The 21,701-nt window shown below is 30.4% G+C and overlaps 3 protein-coding genes across 3 annotated transcripts; 2 read left to right on the top strand and 1 right to left on the bottom strand.

Moving 5' to 3' along the window:
- On the bottom strand, nucleotides 5,837-7,480 carry LOC109326121 (endochitinase PR4). The gene is made up of 2 exons (XM_019558790.1): nucleotides 7,012-7,480; nucleotides 5,837-6,262 (listed from the first exon to the last, which is right to left on the bottom strand). Exons 1-2 carry the CDS (start codon nucleotides 7,424-7,426, stop codon nucleotides 5,856-5,858), a joined length of 822 nt encoding a protein of 273 aa, XP_019414335.1. The 5' UTR covers nucleotides 7,427-7,480; the 3' UTR covers nucleotides 5,837-5,855.
- Nucleotides 13,939-15,689, top strand: LOC109326175 (40S ribosomal protein S11-like). The gene is made up of 6 exons (XM_019558859.1): nucleotides 13,939-14,068; nucleotides 14,155-14,195; nucleotides 14,318-14,418; nucleotides 15,027-15,171; nucleotides 15,263-15,352; nucleotides 15,463-15,689. Exons 1-6 carry the CDS (start codon nucleotides 14,057-14,059, stop codon nucleotides 15,551-15,553), a joined length of 480 nt encoding a protein of 159 aa, XP_019414404.1. The 5' UTR covers nucleotides 13,939-14,056; the 3' UTR covers nucleotides 15,554-15,689.
- On the top strand, nucleotides 18,267-19,877 carry LOC109326192 (40S ribosomal protein S11-like). The gene is made up of 5 exons (XM_019558883.1): nucleotides 18,267-18,383; nucleotides 18,506-18,606; nucleotides 19,215-19,359; nucleotides 19,451-19,540; nucleotides 19,651-19,877. The coding sequence occupies exons 3-5, from the start codon at nucleotides 19,301-19,303 to the stop codon at nucleotides 19,739-19,741; spliced, it is 240 nt and encodes a 79-aa protein (XP_019414428.1). The 5' UTR covers nucleotides 18,267-18,383; nucleotides 18,506-18,606; nucleotides 19,215-19,300; the 3' UTR covers nucleotides 19,742-19,877.

The raw sequence follows: 21,701 nt of genomic DNA, 5'->3' as shown, positions 1-21,701 counted from the left end.
ATTGTCGATGTGTGTTGTTTTTCGTTTGGTATTCCAATGTACTCCCCTCTCCAGTAACGGAGAGGAAATTGATTATTTCCTTTGAATTTAAAGGGTAAAAGGGTAATCACACTTTAAATAAAAAGGACATAATTGTAAACATATATTGTTTTTCTTTTGGTATTCTAATGTACTTCTCTCTCCAGTAATGAAGAGAGAAGTGATTATTTCCTTTGAATTTAAGGGCAAATGTGTAATCATACTTTAAATAAAAAGAACACAATTCTCAATATATATTGCTATTCTTTTGGTATTTCACTACACTTCCCTATCTAGAAATGGAGAGAGAAATGATTATTTCCTTTTAATTTTAAGGATAAAAGTGTAATTACACTTTAAATAAAAAGGACACAATTGTCAACGTATGTTGTTTTTCTTTTGGTATTCTATTGTACTTCCATCTCTAGTAATGAAGAGGAGTCTCACTTATTGTTCTTAAGGTTGTTCTTAATGAAATTAGAATATTCTTACTTTGTTCTCCAATGTTCTGATTTTTGTTCTTAAATAAGAAAAACTCTTGTTGTTGTAGCTAAAGGAAAGTGAGGAGATATGTAAATGTTGTGGAAAAAAAATAGATGTTTTGGGACCCAAACAAGAATAAAAATATTGTTTGCCATTGTGAGAAAAAATATATGTTGTTCTTATTTTAGGAGGAGTTGTAATAAATTATAAAATTATGTGTGAGACCCATATAAAAATAAAAGTGTTTTATGCAGTTGGAGATGATATTATGAAGTTAATAGATATCACATAAATCGTGAATAATGGTTAAGGAGTTATTGTGTTTAATTTATGGACCATATCATGTGATGCGATTGTAATGTTGTGATTGTGGTAATCATTGTGACTACACCATATCATAATTGCAACATAACACAGAATCACAATGATACAATCATTTCAGGTCGCAACACAACTCCATCAAATCATATTTAAACCACAACAAACCGATAAAATTCGAAAATATTTTTTAATCAGAAAATAATTCACAGCACAACTACCGCAACTGCATTACAACCATAAAAGCTACATTAAGTCTATGATTCATTATATGTTATTCAACTTATTCACCTGAAACTGCCTCTCTTCACAATTGGAATACCAACAAATGTAAGCCCCACTCTCACAACAGTTTTTCAGATTTGAATTCATCATCTCTATAGATTTTGCTAGACTAGTGAATAACTTTGCCTCCTAGGCCGATGGTTAGGAAGACATCGCAACTTGGAGGAATGCTATAGACACTACCAGAGGAGGACTCATTCTCTTTGCTGTCATTCCCATCCTTTCGGTCCACCAGGCCTTGACTCTCCCACGACATTGTAGAAAGGATAAGCCAGGATGATATGGTGGACACACAAGAGTCGAGAGCTATGACAGAGGAAGATGGCAAGGTTGTTGAGGACTTTGATCCACGAGCTAGGATTTTCTATCTACCAGAAGCAATGGATGAACCATGAAGCTTAAGGAACAAGGTTACAAATGTCTACAATGGTGAGAGTGGTGATCGAACGGAGGTGATGTTGACAATTGAGAAGGTGGTGATGAGAAGTGGGGATAGAGGGTAAAAATATATTTTCCAAACAATGCATGGAAGCTGATTAGCAATTTGAGGTATGAAAAAAATCTTCTTTGATAAGAGTGAGACTCATCTGTAGTAATAGGGAAGAAAGTGATTATTTCCTTTGAATTTTAAGGGTAAAAGTGTAATCACACTTTAAATAAAAAGAACACAATTGCCAATGTATGTTGTTTTTCTTTTGGTATTCCACTGTACTTCCCTATTCAGTAATCGAGAGGGAAGTGATTATTTCCTTTGAATTTTAAGGGTTAAAGTGCAATCACACTTTAAATAAAAATGACAAAATTGTCAATGTAAGTTGTTTTTCTATTAGTAGTCCATTGTACTTCCTTCTCCTTGGAAATAATTATTTCCTTTGAATTTTAAGTGTAAAATTGTAATCACACTTAAAATAAAAAGGACACAATTGTCAATGTATGTTGTTTTTCTTTTGATATACCATTGTACTTCCCTCTCCAGTAATGAAGAGGGAAGTGCTTATTTCCTTTGAATTTAAAGGGTAAAAGTGTCATCACACTTTAAATAAAAAGGACTCAATTGTAAGCATTTGTTGTTTTTCATTTGGTATTCTACTGTAATCACACTTTAAATAAAGAGAACGCAATTATGAATTTATATTGCTTTTCTTTTGGTATTTCACCACACTTCTCTCTCTAGTAACGACATTTTAATTTTAAGGGTAAAAGTGTAATAACACTTTAAATAAAAAAACACAATTGTCAATATATGTTGTTTTTCTTTTGGTATTCCACTATACTTCCCTCTCCAGTAATGGAGAGGAGTCTCACTCATTTGGAGTGGGACTCCTGTCCAATAATGAAGAGGGAAGTGATTATTTTCTTTGAATTTCATGGGTAAAAGTGTAATCAGAATTTAAATAAAAAAGACACAATTGTCACTTTATGTTGTTTTTCTTTTGGTATTCCACTGTATTTCCCTCTCGAGTAATGGAGAGTGAAATGATTATTTCTTTTAAAACTTAGGGGTAAAAGTGTAATTACACTCTAAATAAAAAATAAACAATTATCAATATATGTTGTTTTTATTTTGGTATTCCAATGTACTTCCCTCTTGAGTAAAAGAGAGGAAAATGATTATTTCCTTTGAATTTAAGGGTATAAATATAAAAGACACAATTGTCAATATATGTTGTTTTTCTTTTGGTATTCCAATATGTTTCCCTCTCCAATAATGGGGATGAAAGTGATTATTTTCTTTGAATTTTAAGGGTAAAAGTGTAATCACACTTTAAATAAAAAGACACAATTATCAATGTATGTTGTTTTTCTTTTGGTATTCTACTGTAGTTCACTCTCCGGTAATGGAGAGGAATATCACTCATTTGGAGTGAGACTCATCTCCATTAATGAAGAGAGAATTGATTATTGAAATTTAAGGGTAAAAGTGTAATGACACTTTAAATAAAAAGGATATAATTGTTAATGTTTGTCGTTTTTCTTTTGGTAGTTCAGTGTACTTCTCTCTAGTAATGGGGAGGAGTGAGACTCATTTTCAGTAATAAAGAGAGAAGTGATTATTTCCTTTGAATTTTAATGGTAACAGTTTAATCATATTTTAAATAAAAATGACACGATTGCCAATGTATGTTTATTTTTGTTGGTATTCTAGTGTAATTCCCTCTTCAATAATGAAGAGGGAAGTGATTATTTCCTTTGAATTTTAAGGGCAAAACTTTAATCCCACTTTAAATAAAAAAGACAAAATTGTCAATATATATTATTTTTCTTTTAGTATTCTACAATACTTTCCTCACTGGGAGTGTTATTCTATAAAGTATATGTAAACTAGTTTGTAAGAAAAACAAAGTGTCAAAATATCTTCATTTTTCTTTCAAAATCTCATACTTTAAAAATATAAAAATTATGAATGCACGCTTACGTCGAGTTTCATGTGTGAAATGAGCAAAGACAGCTGTAATTTTGAATCATCAGTGGTTCCAGTCCTACCAAACTCATTGTATGAACTAAGAGCATTAAGAAAAGCATCTCTTGAGTAAAAGTTCTTCCCTTCACAACTTGAATCAGCTTCATCAATTATACCATTGAAGAATTCTGATGTAACAATATCAGCAACATTAACATCATTAGTAGGCGAGATTGAGAAGTCAAACCAAGGTTATCAAGTTCATAAAGATCAAGAAAGTAGCATCTTGCGTCTTGTATTGGAAGTGTGTTTGTAACGAACATTGATTTTGCATAGTGAAGAAAAATCTCCCAAGATCAGAAGGGGATGGTTGAATGTAGTTTGCAAGTGGACCTGCAAATGAACCAAGATAAAATCCGTATCTCATTCTTCTTTTCCCTTATCTTTTACATTTCCGCATTACTTGTTTCACTTAACTTGACATTCATATAATTTTGTTTTAATTGCATATTATGTATTGTGCATTTACTGTTCTTAACTGTCTGTAATAAGTGCATATAAGTTTAGTAGAATCTTGGTAATCTTGGAGATCGAAAGAAAACTATTTTCATTGGAAAAAAACTAAATAATCGATTAAGTTGTTTAGTTAATTTATTAATAGCAGATCGAGTTAATCGATTAAATCTATATTTAATCGATTAAACAATGTATAATTTTGTATTTTCTCTTTGTTTACTGAGCAATGGTAATTGCGTATCGTATCACCTATTCACCCATCTCTAGGTGAGTGACAGAGTCCTATGGGATCCAACACATTCACCATTCATTTGAATTATTTTTTTAAAAGTCAATGATGGTTAAATATGAATAGTGAATAATGCACTGTCATGATATAAAACTTATACATTGTCAGTGCATATATATTTTTCTTATTAAATACTGTCAGCGTAAAGAATTGTACCCAAACACTACCACTATATTTGGTTTGTGAGAGAAAACGAGAGGAAAAAAAAGTTAAGGAATGAAAGTTGGAGGAAGAAAAATAGTAGAAAGTAGAATGATTTTTTAGTTGTTTGGTATGATAGAAAAAGAGATAATAGAAAGATGAAAAAAAAATATGAGCATACAAAATGAACTAAATATCCATAATTAAAGAGATACAAACATTAACATACAAATATTCACTTTTATTTCAGAATTAAATATTTCTATAAATAATGATGTATAAAAATTATATTTATATTAAAATTAATTAATTAAAATATTATTTATACAAATTTCAAGGTTACTCAATCTATTGTGTTTGTCTACCTCACACCATAGTATATTATCCATGATTTTATGGGTAAGATTATAATTCTACATAGATGGTTGATTTCTTATCACTTTGTCTCAAAAATGGGGTAGAAAAGTTTTTTGTGAGGGTCACAAATTTTTTTTATTTTCATCCTACTTTTTTTTGTAAACCAAAGGAAAAAAACTTATAAATTCATCCACTTTCTTTCCTTCACTTTTCAACCCAACCAAGCATCATCCAACATTCATTTGATTTACTTTTTTTGAAAATTTAATGATGATTAAATATGATTGGTGGATGTTATAATGACACTGAATAAAACTCATACAATTGTTACATCTTTTTCTCATTAAATAGAATGTAAAATCTATATATTGTCAGTGTAAAGATTTGTACACAAATATCATCCACTATTTAGTTGAATTACTTTTTTTGAAAAGTAAATGATGATTAAATATAAATAATGGATGATGTAGTGACAATGAATAAAACTCATATATTATTAGTGCATACATCATTTTTCTCATTAAATAGATTTTAAATCTATGTACTATTTTAAAGATTTATACAGAGATACTATATTATTCACCATTCATTTGGTTTACTTTTTTGAAAAATCAAGAATAACTAAATATGAATGGTGAATAATGCAGTCACACCATATATAAAATTTACACTGTCAGCAAATCATTCATCATTCATATGTTAACCATCATTGATTTTCAAACAAAAACAATACTTATCAATGACGAATGATATGTTGACAATGTAAAAAACTTTACACTAATAATGCATTAATTTTAAACTCGTAGAATAATACATACAATGTTCTCCCTTGAGAAATTATTTTTAGGAGATTCAGAACATGGCACACAATAATAAAAATAAAAATAAACGAACTCATATTTTATTAGTACATATGAATGATATAATCACAAATAACTCATTTTATCGGTACAACGTATAAATAAGTCATATTTTATTGGTACTACATATAACCAACAAATAATTCATATTTTATTCCTACAACATAATCCAGCAAATATGTGTAGCTTAACAAGTGAGATTATCACCAGTAGCAACACCCAATTGGGAACAATATTGTGTATAGTAATTAACACGAGCCTGAACTGTGGCAGGGTTTCCACCATCACATTCAAGTGCACCATTAATGGCTCTAATGGTTGCACCAAAACCTTGATTAATGACAGGGTGCACATGTTGCATCCAATACCATAATGCTGTCTTGAAAGACACAACAGGATCATTTGCCACTGTTTCAGGAGAGTTCAATCCATCAAAACCATTGCTTTCTCCGGCTGGTCCATAGTTGAAGTTCCATGATAATTGGATCGGTCCACGACCATAGTACCCTTTGTTTGGGGCACATGGATATTGTGTGTTGCTTTCTTCACAGTAATCCTTTGATGCTCCATCAATCTCTTCAATGTAGCAAAAATCTGCATGCATAAAAATTGAAGTTTAAAGTTTGCCATTCATTTCAATCAACCAATCACAATTTATCTACTATAAAGAAAGAAACCTTTTCCTCTCAAAATCAAATTTATCTTGAGCACAATTCATTCATGCACTATAATTGTAGTATAACAATGAATTATAATAACATGGTCGTATCAGATTATAATATAACGACAACAAACTGTTGCACTTTTGGTCTCCATCAGACTGAATCGAATTTAAAAAAATATTTTGAATCATAAAAAATCATATAGTAACAACTACAATGATCAAATTATAGTAACTATATCCATAACTACAATTGCGATGGAAAATGCAATTTAAAGTAGTGAGCTGACTATATTCCCCCATACTTTATTGAACTCAAATCCAGTATCGAAAAGTATAGTACTAAAACCAGATTATGACATGGACATCAATTATATCAATGGTTTAAATCTGTATTTATTTTTTAATTAAAAAAATTTAAATTCCCTCTCCCCTCACATTCCAGTAGTGGATATCCAGTATATAGAGGATTCCAGTCTACTTTATTCTATATTTTTTTTAAAGCATTTTATAACTAATTGTCATATAAATATAACCAAATTAAAAAAATATTTAGTAACTAAGTTCTATAAAGTATATGTAAACTAGTTTGTAAGATACATAAAGTGTTAAAATATCTTCTACTTTTCTTTCAAAATCTTATACTTTAAAACTAAGGAAAGTATCAATGCACATCACTTACGTCCAGTTTCATGTGTGAAATGAGCAAAGGCAGCTGCAATTTCACGCTTTGAATCATCAGTGGTTCCAGTCCTACCAAACTCATTGTATGAACTAAGAGCATTAAGAAAAGCATCTCTTGAGTAAAAGTTCTTCCCTTCACAACTTGAATCAGCTTCATCAATTATACCATTGAAGAATTCTGGTGTAACAATATCAGCAACATTAACATCATTAGGTTCACTTGGACTTGCATAACAAGGACCTTCCTTGCACCCTGTCCCACAATATGCATCACCAGTCCCACAATACCCATATTGGCTGCAACATAACCCTTCTGTACAACCACAACTTTGAGCACTCACATCTTTGGATAGCAGCATAATTGTTACCACAAAGGTAATTATTAGTGCTAACTTGTTTCTAATATTCATCATGTTAGATTTGGAAGTGAAATTGAAGATTTTGATGAGCAAAAATTGTGAGCTAAGGGATGTGTATTTATAGTGGTGGTGTTATTGTGTCTGTAACGTGTATGTGTGAAAGAAATATCTCTTTTGCTCTATGGTTGACATTTAAGTTTGAACTTTTCTTGATTGAAAGTAGATTCGTTCTAGATGGGATACTGGCTGTTTTGTGGGCCTTTGATTTTTCAATAATAATATTCAACCGTACATGAGTATATCATCAATCCATATATTATTGATTCAAATTGTGGACCATAGGTTCAAATCCTGGGAGCAACATTTGTTGGAATGGACAACCCCGAAATAGATTAGTGTTTTACTTAAGAGAATACCTTGATATGTATTCCAAAAAAAATTGTGGATCATGTCACGAGATGCTATTACAATATTATAGTTACTATATAGTTACAATCACAATTGCATTGTGATTCTAAAGCATAATGACATGGTTGTGTGAGATCACATTTGAGCTACATCATATCACATCGAAATTAAAATAATTTTCTAATAAAAAAACGCAAACTGCAACAACACAATTCTTATGACAACAATCATAATGACTATAATCACACTAACTATAATCTAAAAAACTTATATATATATATATATATATATATAAATATATAATTTGAACTAGGATGTGGTCTTACAAACCAAGCTGACTTTTGAGGATCATCTGTATGATGTTGAATAATTATCTTGAATCCCCTTAATATGCCCTTATATTTGTTTTGTTTAAGGATTTAAATATGAGTATGTGATTATTACATACACTGATATGTTATGATTTTGGGGATTGTTGGGATCATATTCTGACCTTAATTATTGACGCATCTCTTTACAATTATTTGAAATATCAACGTTTTTCTAGAGTTTCAGAAACCACAATATTTTAGAAAAATATAGTCAAACTCTATGATCTTTGGACGGTGGATTGGTCTTACTTGTTGTGCTGCTGAATGATACGGTTGCATCTACAATAAATAAAAAGTGATTTTGTCAGCCTTCATAATACGGCAAAGGAATTTGTTAAAGATGGTTTAGTCAAAGGCGTTTGTCAACGGAGTGAAAATAATGTTTTCCATGAAGTGTGTGATTGGTTTGCAACATGTCTTCCTATTATCAAGGCATTGTGTTCAAACGAGCACAAATGAAGAAAACGAGAGGAAAATTGACAAAGACTAACTTCTGAACTGTAAGACTACTTAATCATTGGATTGAGTAGTCGTTAATCTCATTTATTAATTTGTAACCAGCTACTGAGTTTTGTAGAAGTCATGATCTTAATCTACGACTTTTGTGAGGAAATGTTTTGCAAGTTTAGAAAAAGTCGGTATACAAAAATTCAACTTCTAATGAATGATTTTAAATTAGTTGTAGAAGTCACTAAAGCAAATCATAACTTCTACACTTCAAAAATAATAAACTCAAAAGTCGTACATTGGAAATCTGACTTCTAAACAATATAAATAACACACCCAAAAGTCGTTAAAGGGTGTCACGACATATATACAGAAGTCATTGGATTCAAGACTTCTAAACTTCAAAAGTAACATACTCTACATTGGTAATCCGGCTTCTAAACAATATAAATAACACATCCTGAAGTCGTTAAAGGGTATTATGACTTCTAAAAAATGCCGAAAGGTAACCAATTGCCACATTTTTTAGTCCAACAGCTAAAACATAATTCGCTTTGAAGTGAACTAACATCCAATTTGCATTTTAGTGTTGGTCGTGAAAATAATAGGTTTGATTTTGACATCTTTTCTAACTACTATTTTATATCATTCTCTTTGCTACCAATAAAAATATTCACATTGTTAGAAAATTAATTAAAACAATAAGTTATTAGAACATTTAATGAAGTGATTGTTCATCTTCATGGCATATATAATGATATAAAATAATGAGTATAAAATATTTATATTCTTGGTTTTTATTTATAAAAAAACATATTAGAGGTTTACGAGAAAGAGTGTGATTCCTATAATCTTTTATTTTTTCAATAAATTATTATGAGTTTAATATTTATGTATTGTAAGTGTAAATTTTGATTGAGAAAATGTGTTAATGTGTTTTTGATTGAGAAAATTGTTGAGAATTGTATATGGATGATGAGAGTAGATGATTAATTCCCATTTTTTCATGTGACCAAACTCCTATTTATAATGAGAAACTGACACATATTTGAAAATCAAATGAAAAATTATTATTAATATCTTGAGGAAAATAAGACAATATCCTCTTAATTAGAAATTAATTCAGATTTCAAACAAAATATTTTTTTTATAAATTGAATTTCGAATTTATTTATGGTCGTAGATTCAAATATTTGAATTGAGTAACTTTAGGTTCCAATACGTCCAAAAAATTATCTTTTTGCTCTAAAAATAGACTAATAAATTTTATAATGTCAAAAAATATTGCAATGTCCAAAAGTGAGCTCAACATAATTATTTGACCTTTAAAATAGCAGGAGGTGAAAACCTCTTTCTGGGATAGAAAATTATGTACTGACTATATAAAATCTCAAAATTATTGTATTACTTATGAATAGATAAGAATCAATAAATTTACTTTTATAAAATCACAAAAAGATGTTCTGAATGCACTTTTATTTTTACTTAATTGTGAAAACGAAAAAATGAGCGAATTTTAGCATGTGCCTTTTTTAGAAGATATAATCATTCCATAATTAAGATATTAAGTGTTCATTAGGTTACTTAAAACCCTTTTAAATTTTAAAAAGAAAAAATACAAAACGAAAATAGGTGATTATTAGTCCTTATTGAGCCAATAATTACTCATTTAACATTTTTGACACATTGTATTTCTTATTTAAAGTGAAAAAAGGAAATTTGGGGATGAAGCTATTTAAAAATTGAATTCTCACAATAATGAGCCAATTAAATGTTCAATTAAAGCATTTTGTTATAAATATATTTTTTTGGATATTTGAGTAAATCATTGTAGATATTTATTTTGTATCTTTTTTGGCCGGACAAAATTGGGTGTTCGCACATATTAACTAAAAAGTTTTCTTTCATTCATCCTAGAAATTCTAATGAACCTTGTGATATTTGTCATTATGCAAAACAAAGAGATCTTCCCTTTCAAAATAGCAACATTGATTCTCATAACATCTTTGATCTTATCCATGCTGATATTTGGGGGCTTATATCCATCCCCTCTATCCTTGGACACAAATATTTCCTAGCCATTGTTGATAATAAGTCAAGGTATACATGAATTTACTTCATGAAGGCAAAATCTGAAACTTCATACCTCATTAAATCCTTCTTCAACCTTGTAGAAACTCAATTTAGTTTGAAGATCAAGATCATAAGATCTGATAATGGACCAAAATTCAAGTTAAATAAATTCTACAATTTAAGAGGGGTCATTCATCAAACTAGTTGTGTTGAGACCCCTCAACAAAATGGGATTGTTGAGAGAAAACATCAACATATTCTTGATATTACTAGGGCCCTCATGTACCAATCCTCTCTACCTAAGTGTTTTTGGAAATATGGTGTTGCATATGATGTTTATTTGATCAACAGGCAACCATCTGTATATCTCAACAACCTTTCTCCATATGAAAAACTCTATAATCATGAACCTAACTTGTTAAATCTGAGAATCTGTATATCTCAATACCTAGATTTTGACTAATCTTCCTAGTGACAAAAAGGCCATAGGTTGCAAGTGGATTTTTAAAGTCAAACATCATGTTGATGACAGTATAGAGAGATATAAGGCTATACTAGTTGGTAAGGGCTACACTCAAACTGCAGGGATTGATTACATTGAGACATTTAGCCCTGTTATTAAATTCACCATAATTAGAACTATCATTGCTTTAGCTTCCATAAAAGGTTGGCATTTGCATCAATTAGATGTCAATATTGCCTTCTCACATGGTGACTTAATAGAGAAGGTTTATATGAAACCTCCTCTAGGACTTAACATTCCTAACAAGTCTCTTGTGTGTAAATTGGAAAAATCTCTCTACGACCTAAAAAAAGCTAGTAGATAATGGAATGCTAAGCTTACCATTGTTGTCATTAAGTCAGGTTATGAGCAATCCAAAGTCGATTATTCCTTATTTACAAAAATCATTGCTAATAGTTACACAATTATTCTTGCATATGTAGATGATCTTATTATTACAGGTGATGATCATAATGAAATCCAAACTGTCAAGGATTTTCTTGACAAAAGATAAGACCTTGGAGGTCTGAAATATTTCCTTGGTATGGAAGTGATCAGGAATAAAGACGGGATTAATTTGTACCAAAGAAAATATGCTCTTGACTTGCTTCAAGAAGCTGGACTTTTGGCTGCTAAACCCAAGGCTAGCCCTATGGGCAGGAATGCCAAACTTCATAGCAAATCTGGTGATCTCTACTATGATATAACTTCATATAGAAGAATGATAGGAAAACTAGTCTATCTAACTCATACAAGGCCAGACATCTCCTACTTTGTTGGCCATTTGAGTCAATTTTTGGCCACTCCAACTGTGGAACATTTTAAGTTTGCTTTAAGAGTTCTTAGATACATCAAAGCAGCCCCAGGTAAGAAAGAAAGAAAGAGGTGAGAAAGAGAAAGAGAAGAAATAGAGTAGAATTTTATGATATTTGGTATAAGAGAAGAATGAGAGAAAATGAATAGAAATAGATATTTTCTTCTCTTTCTCTTTTGTTTGGTTGGGTAGAAAATGAGAAGATAGAGATGATATTATGATTCAAATGACGAAAATATCCATAAAATAAAGAGAAGAGAGAGAAAAATGTTGTTCTATTATTAATTAAAAATAAATGTTATAATTTTAAATTATATATGTTATTATATATTTTATTATAATATCAATTAACTTTTTTTAATTGATATTTTTTATATTAAAAAAGACCTATGTATATTAGTATTATTTAAAACTAATAAATAGAGAAAATAAACAAAATTGAATGATATTTTTGAGATTTCAACAAAAAAATTCATTCTTTCTTCCCTTTCTCTCCAAAGTAGGCGAGAATTCATTTGTGGTGGGTCCCACCCATTTTTTCTTCTCTTCCCTCTTTTTTCTCTTCTCATCCAAAGGAGAGAAAGATTCACTTTCTCTTCATTTTCTCTCTCACCCTTTTCTCTCCACTCTATTCCACCTCAAACAAAGAGAGACTAAATGATTTCTTGCATGTTCAACACTTTTTTCAAGAAGAAAATAATTGAGAGAAAATCAGCTTTTAATGAAGTTATAGGCAAAAACTGCACAGAAAAAAGAGAATAAGAATCTAAGATCTAGGAGGAAGAAGAAGATCAAGGATATGTATATATTACTACACGGATAAGAGAGGAAGAAGAGTTGGTGATGACAGAGTGAAAAAACAAATTGGGGCCACTAAAAGTTGGGATCTTTTCTATGAACCAAAGCTCTTAACTGGAAGATGCATTTTATTCTTTTCTAACCTACACAAATATGTCTAGGTACACAAATGGGCACCCACATATCGTAGGTGTGGTAAATAAGTCATGAAATATTCACGATTTGAGTCTTCAATTACAAGGTAGTGTTCTTTGTTATAGGACTATGGGAAAAATGAAAATGATGAAGCGAAAAGAATAATAACAATTGATAATGTTTTGAACTGATTGTTGGATTTGGAAATGAGGGATCATGAGTTAGTGTGAGAAGAAATGAGGTGAAAATGTTGATAAAGGGGATGATTTGGATGAGATGTGATGAAGATGGGGGAGAAGATGAAGAGAATAAATAAAATAAAATAAAATAATTTTTTTATTAACTTTTTTTTATTTAAAGTTTTTATTTTTAAAAAATGATGTCGTTTTGTGAGGTAAAAAAATAAAATAAAAATTTTCATTTGATGACATGACAACTTGTATACGTAAGACCATCTAGCAGATGTCACGTTAACACTTAACATGTCACATGAGCAAATCAGTTACAGTTAACTGAGTTAAGATGACTAAATAACTAACATGACTCGACGTTGAATTTGTTGTGACAAAAATGCCACTTAAAATTTTTTAGCGAATAAATTGATACCCACGAAAAAGATAAGAGACGAAAATAGTTAATTAAGTTTAAATCTATATAGTTATGCAATTTCTCCTCTTCCATTATCCTCAAAAGTTGTACCTATAAAAAAACCCATAATAAAACAAAGAAAAAAAGAGACAAAGATGTTTTGGGAGTCTTGCAAAATTAACAAGCACTTCTCCTATTCCAAAGTATGTAATACTTCATATACCACATTTTTATCATTGGTCAAAAAATAAAATTAATATATATTTAATTCATATATTTTATTTTGATGAGACATGAAGTGATACATGTTTTCGGATTAGAAATGTGGCTCTCAAAATTAGAGGGGATTAAAAATTTATTCAACCCAAGAATTAACGGACTTTACTCTTGAATATGTTAGCCCATATAGTAAAGCCCAGAGGTTGAAAGAATGAAAAAGAAAAAACGTGATATAAAAGAAATTCCTATCACTAAATCCTTTCAAATTAGGGTTTCTCGGTGCAGCTTAGTTGGTCAATAACTTCACTCACGTTCAGAGATTCCCAACCATGGCTGAACAAGTTAGTCACCTTCATTTTGTTTCGTATTTTCCATTCACTCTTAGTTTTTTTTTTTTGTAATTTTGTTTTTCAATTTTGTTATGTAGACTGAGAAGGCTTTTTTGAAGCAACCAAAAGTTTTCCTAAGGTATACATTTTACACCAAAAATGCTTCACTTACTCTTACTTTCATTTTTAATCTGGGATTTTGATTTTTAGTTTTTTATGTGAATTTTTAATTTTGATTTTAATTTTTTATTTATTTTGAAGCTCTCATAAATCTGGGAAGGGAAAGAGACCTGGGAAAGGTGGGAATCGTTTTTGGAAATCCATTGGACTTGGATTTAAGACTCCCAGGGATGCCATTGAAGGTATATTCATTTTGATTTAATTCCTTATCAAAAGTTTTTGAATTGTTTATTTTTTGTAGATTTATATCTTTCAGCTATTATTATGAATTAAAAATATTTTTTTATAATTTAATAGTTATAGAAAATTTTAAATTGAGGGTGTTGGGTATTGATAAACATTGTTGCAGTGTGTTAATGCTTTTAATTATTAATACTTCTTCCAAATTATTGTCTTCATTACCTAAGTTAAATATGTAATGCCTGGTTTCTATGTTAAATATGTATGCGTAGATGCTGCATATAATTGTAAGCCTTTTTGTTGGAAGTGGAAGTAGTTCATTGGAGGAGATCAATATAATATTTTTTTTAAAATTATGATGTAAGGTGAAATTTTTTTTTGTTGGCGGCATGATAAATTGGAGTTTATATTGTTTTTAATGCCTTTGCTCGTGTACAAGAATTTTCAAGTGAGTGATGCAAACAGCATAGTTAGATTTTCAATTTTTCATTCAATTATGCACTTGCTTTTTCGTGCTGAATCTCTCGCCATTTATGGTTTTTTTATGTATCTGTATATGGCCATTTCTTTTTCTAAACCATGATCTTTTTGCCCCTTTTTATATATACAGGAACATACATTGACAAGAAGTGCCCCTTCACTGGCAATGTTTCCATCCGGGGTCGTATCATAGCCGGTACTTGTCACAGTGCTAAGATGACAAGGACTATTATTGTGAGGAGGAATTATCTTCATTATATAAAGAAGTATCAGAGGTATTTCTCTCATACTATTTGGTAAATTTTCATTGTGCTTTGACACTTTCACAATCATAACTGCATCTTTTTTATTGGCTTGTCCCATTAGATATGAGAAGCGACATTCAAACATTCCTGCTCACGTATCACCTTGTTTCCGTGTAAAGGAAGGGGATCATGTTATTATTGGCCAATGCAGGTTCGATTTTTATTGGAGAAATCCTTTTCGGCTGTATTGAATTTGAAATTTATTGTTGCATTTTATATTTATTCATCCACCTGATTGCCTTTTTTGTGTGCCATATATAGACCAATCTCAAAGACAGTGAGGTTCAATGTATTGAAAGTGATTCCAGCAGGATCCTCCACCGGTGCGAAGAAGGCATTCGCCGGACTTTGAAATTAAGGCAGTGTTACCATGACTGGATCTGTTCAGTTTTGTTATTCTCTCTATTTTTTATGTATGAGTTGTTAACTACTATGGATTTCAATATTCAATATGGCTCTTAAATACTATTTGCTTCAATTTTTCACAATCTATTGCTTACTCTTCTCTGTTTAACAATTATTTTTAGCTCCTCTTTCTACTGGATCAAATTTTCAGCTTATTTATCCATCTTTCAGCTTCTCCGTGTACTTCTATTGATGTTTGGTTATCTACATTAGATGCATGGATCCAAAATGGGTATTAGATATGACAATAAGGTTATTGTTGAAAACATCAACTTAAATAATTTCGAATTCCAAATTATTTAAACTAAAATTGTACTTTGATGTTGCCAAGTGTAAAACAGAAATTACCATTTTATACCGAAAAACGAAATTACTATTGTTATCTGAAATCAGGGAGTACATCTTCTGTTTTAGAATGAATGTATGTTATTCCATATGCTATGAAATGTAATTGGTCAGAATTGTTTTTAATAAGTAAATTTTTTTATAGCATAAATATTGAATATATCTTATATGAATGAGAATGAATTACTTTCTTTACGGTGAAGGGATATAGTAATACAAAAAAGAAGAGACTAATTTTATAAGCCTTTCTGTTAATGCTAAATGTGTAGGCCCACATTCAAATATTCTATTTAATAGAAGAGAAGCAAACTCAGTTATCAACTTTTCTTTCAGCTTAATGATCCATGTTTCAGGTCATTTTTGGTCACTGATGCAGCATTTGCAAAAAGATCCTCTGAAGGTGAACACTAAGGTTACAGAATTCTTTCATTAACATACCAAGTTCGTCATAAATAAAGTTTCAATACGGTCAGCAACTATCACCATTGTTCTTTGACCTTTATAACAATGGGATGAAGTGTCCAGGTCATGTTAAATTAGTAATAGACAAAGGCAATATAGTTAAGAGATTAGAGAAGAAACACAAGAAATATATATTAGTTCACTCTACATTATTATGTCCCCTTCAATCTTCAACACTTTCTATTATCTTCCAAATAGTAATTATAAGTATTATATCATCTCTTTAGATAATTAAGTATTCAACACTTCTGAAAACCCAATTATTCAACCCACTTCAGACAACTCAAGTATTCAATATATCTTTAGATGAAACAAATATTTAACACCTCTCTAAATAATTTGAGGATTAAATACTTCTTTACGCAAACAATCTAAAACCCTAACTTGGAAGGCATTTAATTTTAGAGCATTCGTTTGATGCAATAATCTCTGAACTCTTGGAAGGGGCAGTCACACATATTGAAAATAATTAATTTCTTACATAGGATGAGAAAAACCCTTGATAGTGTTGACACAAGTTAGAGCAAAATCAACTAATTGAAAATATTGTAAAGTATACTTTTTATCTCATAGTTCAACATAGTATCTTTTTGTAGGAATAATTATGAACTCTTTTTGACATTAAAACTTGGACAGTGCCACAAGTCTAAGTCTTAAAGGTTGAGGTGCAGAGAATGAGAATGAAAGTGGTTAGTGATGACAAAAATGAAGCTTGAATGGTGCAAAAAACATTTGAGAAATGACGCTTTTGATCACATCATAAGATCACAATATTGTGGTAGTAGTGATTACCACAACCACAATTGCAATGTGACATCAAAGTACAATAATGTAGTCATAACTGTCTATAATGTAATAGCATTGAATTGCGTTTGGGCTGCATCAGGCTGCAATGCAACCTCATCAAATCATATCAGACCTCGTCAATTTTAAAAATATTTTTTAATCACAAAACAATTCACCACGCAAAAGTTGGAATACGCTTGACAATGAGTATAATTTAAAGCACCCTGGGCAATTACATATCTTCTAATATCACTACATTACCAACAATGGTTTGTTACCACATCTCATGATAATTTACCATGTACCTCGCTATCAAGAGTCTTTCTTTGAGCAAGTTTGTCATGTTTAGAACTTATGAGACACATTGATGCTGCTTTAAAACCTAAACTGACTAACCGATAGACCTGTTAAGAAATGAAAAAATACACCCTATTCTTATTGATTCATCAAAATTGAGATTAACAAATAAAGCTATAAGTGCTATATATATTGAAGCACATTACCTTTTAAAAACAAAAAATAACTAACTAAAAAATAAACCTTAACTAATTCTCTTAACTTTTGAATTTAAGCTATTACAAATGTATTAATCAACTAATTTTCTATCTGCTACATCATATATTATATTTTTTTAGACATTGGAGGGACAAGTTTTTGTATTTGAATCGAAAGGTAAAAATGTCATATCATTAAGAACTTCTTATTTTTTAAATACTTACAATTTTTTTGGTAATCCCTTTCGGGGTTGTGGTTGTTCCTCGCAATAAGTGTTCGAACCTTTGACTTTTTGGTCAGGATCTTGCAGAACCTTGTACCACTAGATACGATTTGAAATTAATGTAGATACTATATAATATTAATACATCAACTACATGTATTTTTACAGGTTTCAAAGAAGGATTTAATATGTATACACTGACAGCGTAAATATTTTTTACACTGTCAGTCAATCATTCACCATTGATTTATTAATCACCATTGACTCTCAAACAAAAGTAATATAAATCAACGGTGGATGATGCGTTGCCAGCGTATGTAAGCAGATTTTACACACATCAAAAGTCACCTTCATTTTGTTTCGTATTTTCCATTCACTCTTAGTTTTTTTTTTTTGTAATTTTGTTTTTCAATTTTGTTATGTAGACTGAGAAGGCTTTTTTGAAGCAACCAAAAGTTTTCCTAAGGTATACATTTTACACCAAAAATGCTTCACTTACTCTTACTTTCATTTTTAATCTGGGATTTTGATTTTTAGTTTTTTATGTGAATTTTTAATTTTGATTTTAATTTTTTATTTATTTTGAAGCTCTCATAAATCTGGGAAGGGAAAGAGACCTGGGAAAGGTGGGAATCGTTTTTGGAAATCCATTGGACTTGGATTTAAGACTCCCAGGGATGCCATTGAAGGTATATTCATTTTGATTTAATTCCTTATCAAAAGTTTTTGAATTGTTTATTTTTTGTAGATTTATATCTTTCAGCTATTATTATGAATTAAAAATATTTTTTTATAATTTAATAGTTATAGAAAATTTTAAATTGAGGGTGTTGGGTATTGATAAACATTGTTGCAGTGTGTTAATGCTTTTAATTATTAATACTTCTTCCAAATTATTGTCTTCATTACCTAAGTTAAATATGTAATGCCTGGTTTCTATGTTAAATATGTATGCGTAGATGCTGCATATAATTGTAAGCCTTTTTGTTGGAAGTGGAAGTAGTTCATTGGAGGAGATCAATATAATATTTTTTTTAAAATTATGATGTAAGGTGAAATTTTTTTTTGTTGGCGGCATGATAAATTGGAGTTTATATTGTTTTTAATGCCTTTGCTCGTGTACAAGAATTTTCAAGTGAGTGATGCAAACAGCATAGTTAGATTTTCAATTTTTCATTCAATTATGCACTTGCTTTTTCGTGCTGAATCTCTCGCCATTTATGGTTTTTTTATGTATCTGTATATGGCCATTTCTTTTTCTAAACCATGATCTTTTTGCCCCTTTTTATATATACAGGAACATACATTGACAAGAAGTGCCCCTTCACTGGCAATGTTTCCATCCGGGGTCGTATCATAGCCGGTACTTGTCACAGTGCTAAGATGACAAGGACTATTATTGTGAGGAGGAATTATCTTCATTATATAAAGAAGTATCAGAGGTATTTCTCTCATACTATTTGGTAAATTTTCATTGTGCTTTGACACTTTCACAATCATAACTGCATCTTTTTTATTGGCTTGTCCCATTAGATATGAGAAGCGACATTCAAACATTCCTGCTCACGTATCACCTTGTTTCCGTGTAAAGGAAGGGGATCATGTTATTATTGGCCAATGCAGGTTCGATTTTTATTGGAGAAATCCTTTTCGGCTGTATTGAATTTGAAATTTATTGTTGCATTTTATATTTATTCATCCACCTGATTGCCTTTTTTGTGTGCCATATATAGACCAATCTCAAAGACAGTGAGGTTCAATGTATTGAAAGTGATTCCAGCAGGATCCTCCACCGGTGCGAAGAAGGCATTCGCCGGACTTTGAAATTAAGGCAGTGTTACCATGACTGGATCTGTTCAGTTTTGTTATTCTCTCTATTTTTTATGTATGAGTTGTTAACTACTATGGATTTCAATATTCAATATGGCTCTTAAATACTATTTGCTTCAATTTTTCACAATCTATTGCTTACTCTTCTCTGTTTAACAATTATTTTTAGCTCCTCTTTCTACTGGATCAAATTTTCAGCTTATTTATCCATCTTTCAGCTTCTCCGTGTACTTCTATTGATGTTTGGTTATCTACATTAGATGCATGGATCCAAAATGGGTATTAGATATGACAATAAGGTTATTGTTGAAAACATCAACTTAAATAATTTCGAATTCCAAATTATTTAAACTAAAATTGTACTTTGATGTTGCCAAGTGTAAAACAGAAATTACCATTTTATACCGAAAAACGAAATTACTATTGTTATCTGAAATCAGGGAGTACATCTTCTGTTTTAGAATGAATGTATGTTATTCCATATGCTATGAAATGTAATTGGTCAGAATTGTTTTTAATAAGTAAATTTTTTTATAGCATAAATATTGAATATATCTTATATGAATGAGAATGAATTACTTTCTTTACGGTGAAGGGATATAGTAATACAAAAAAGAAGAGACTAATTTTATAAGCCTTTCTGTTAATGCTAAATGTGTAGGCCCACATTCAAATATTCTATTTAATAGAAGAGAAGCAAACTCAGTTATCAACTTTTCTTTCAGCTTAATGATCCATGTTTCAGGTCATTTTTGGTCACTGATGCAGCATTTGCAAAAAGATCCTCTGAAGGTGAACACTAAGGTTACAGAATTCTTTCATTAACATACCAAGTTCGTCATAAATAAAGTTTCAATACGGTCAGCAACTATCACCATTGTTCTTTGACCTTTATAACAATGGGATGAAGTGTCCAGGTCATGTTAAATTAGTAATAGACAAAGGCAATATAGTTAAGAGATTAGAGAAGAAACACAAGAAATATATATTAGTTCACTCTACATTATTATGTCCCCTTCAATCTTCAACACTTTCTATTATCTTCCAAATAGTAATTATAAGTATTATATCATCTCTTTAGATAATTAAGTATTCAACACTTCTGAAAACCCAATTATTCAACCCACTTCAGACAACTCAAGTATTCAATATATCTTTAGATGAAACAAATATTTAACACCTCTCTAAATAATTTGAGGATTAAATACTTCTTTACGCAAACAATCTAAAACCCTAACTTGGAAGGCATTTAATTTTAGAGCATTCGTTTGATGCAATAATCTCTGAACTCTTGGAAGGGGCAGTCACACATATTGAAAATAATTAATTTCTTACATAGGATGAGAAAAACCCTTGATAGTGTTGACACAAGTTAGAGCAAAATCAACTAATTGAAAATATTGTAAAGTATACTTTTTATCTCATAGTTCAACATAGTATCTTTTTGTAGGAATAATTATGAACTCTTTTTGACATTAAAACTTGGACAGTGCCACAAGTCTAAGTCTTAAAGGTTGAGGTGCAGAGAATGAGAATGAAAGTGGTTAGTGATGACAAAAATGAAGCTTGAATGGTGCAAAAAACATTTGAGAAATGACGCTTTTGATCACATCATAAGATCACAATATTGTGGTAGTAGTGATTACCACAACCACAATTGCAATGTGACATCAAAGTACAATAATGTAGTCATAACTGTCTATAATGTAATAGCATTGAATTGCGTTTGGGCTGCATCAGGCTGCAATGCAACCTCATCAAATCATATCAGACCTCGTCAATTTTAAAAATATTTTTTAATCACAAAACAATTCACCACGCAAAAGTTGGAATACGCTTGACAATGAGTATAATTTAAAGCACCCTGGGCAATTACATATCTTCTAATATCACTACATTACCAACAATGGTTTGTTACCACATCTCATGATAATTTACCATGTACCTCGCTATC

This window comes from Lupinus angustifolius, chromosome LG14 (genome assembly GCF_001865875.1).
Source record: "Lupinus angustifolius cultivar Tanjil chromosome LG14, LupAngTanjil_v1.0, whole genome shotgun sequence".
In the NCBI taxonomy this organism is placed as follows: domain Eukaryota; kingdom Viridiplantae; phylum Streptophyta; class Magnoliopsida; order Fabales; family Fabaceae; genus Lupinus; species Lupinus angustifolius.
The sequence above is the reverse complement of the archived record's forward strand: the minus strand, read 5'-3'. Positions and strand labels throughout refer to the sequence as shown.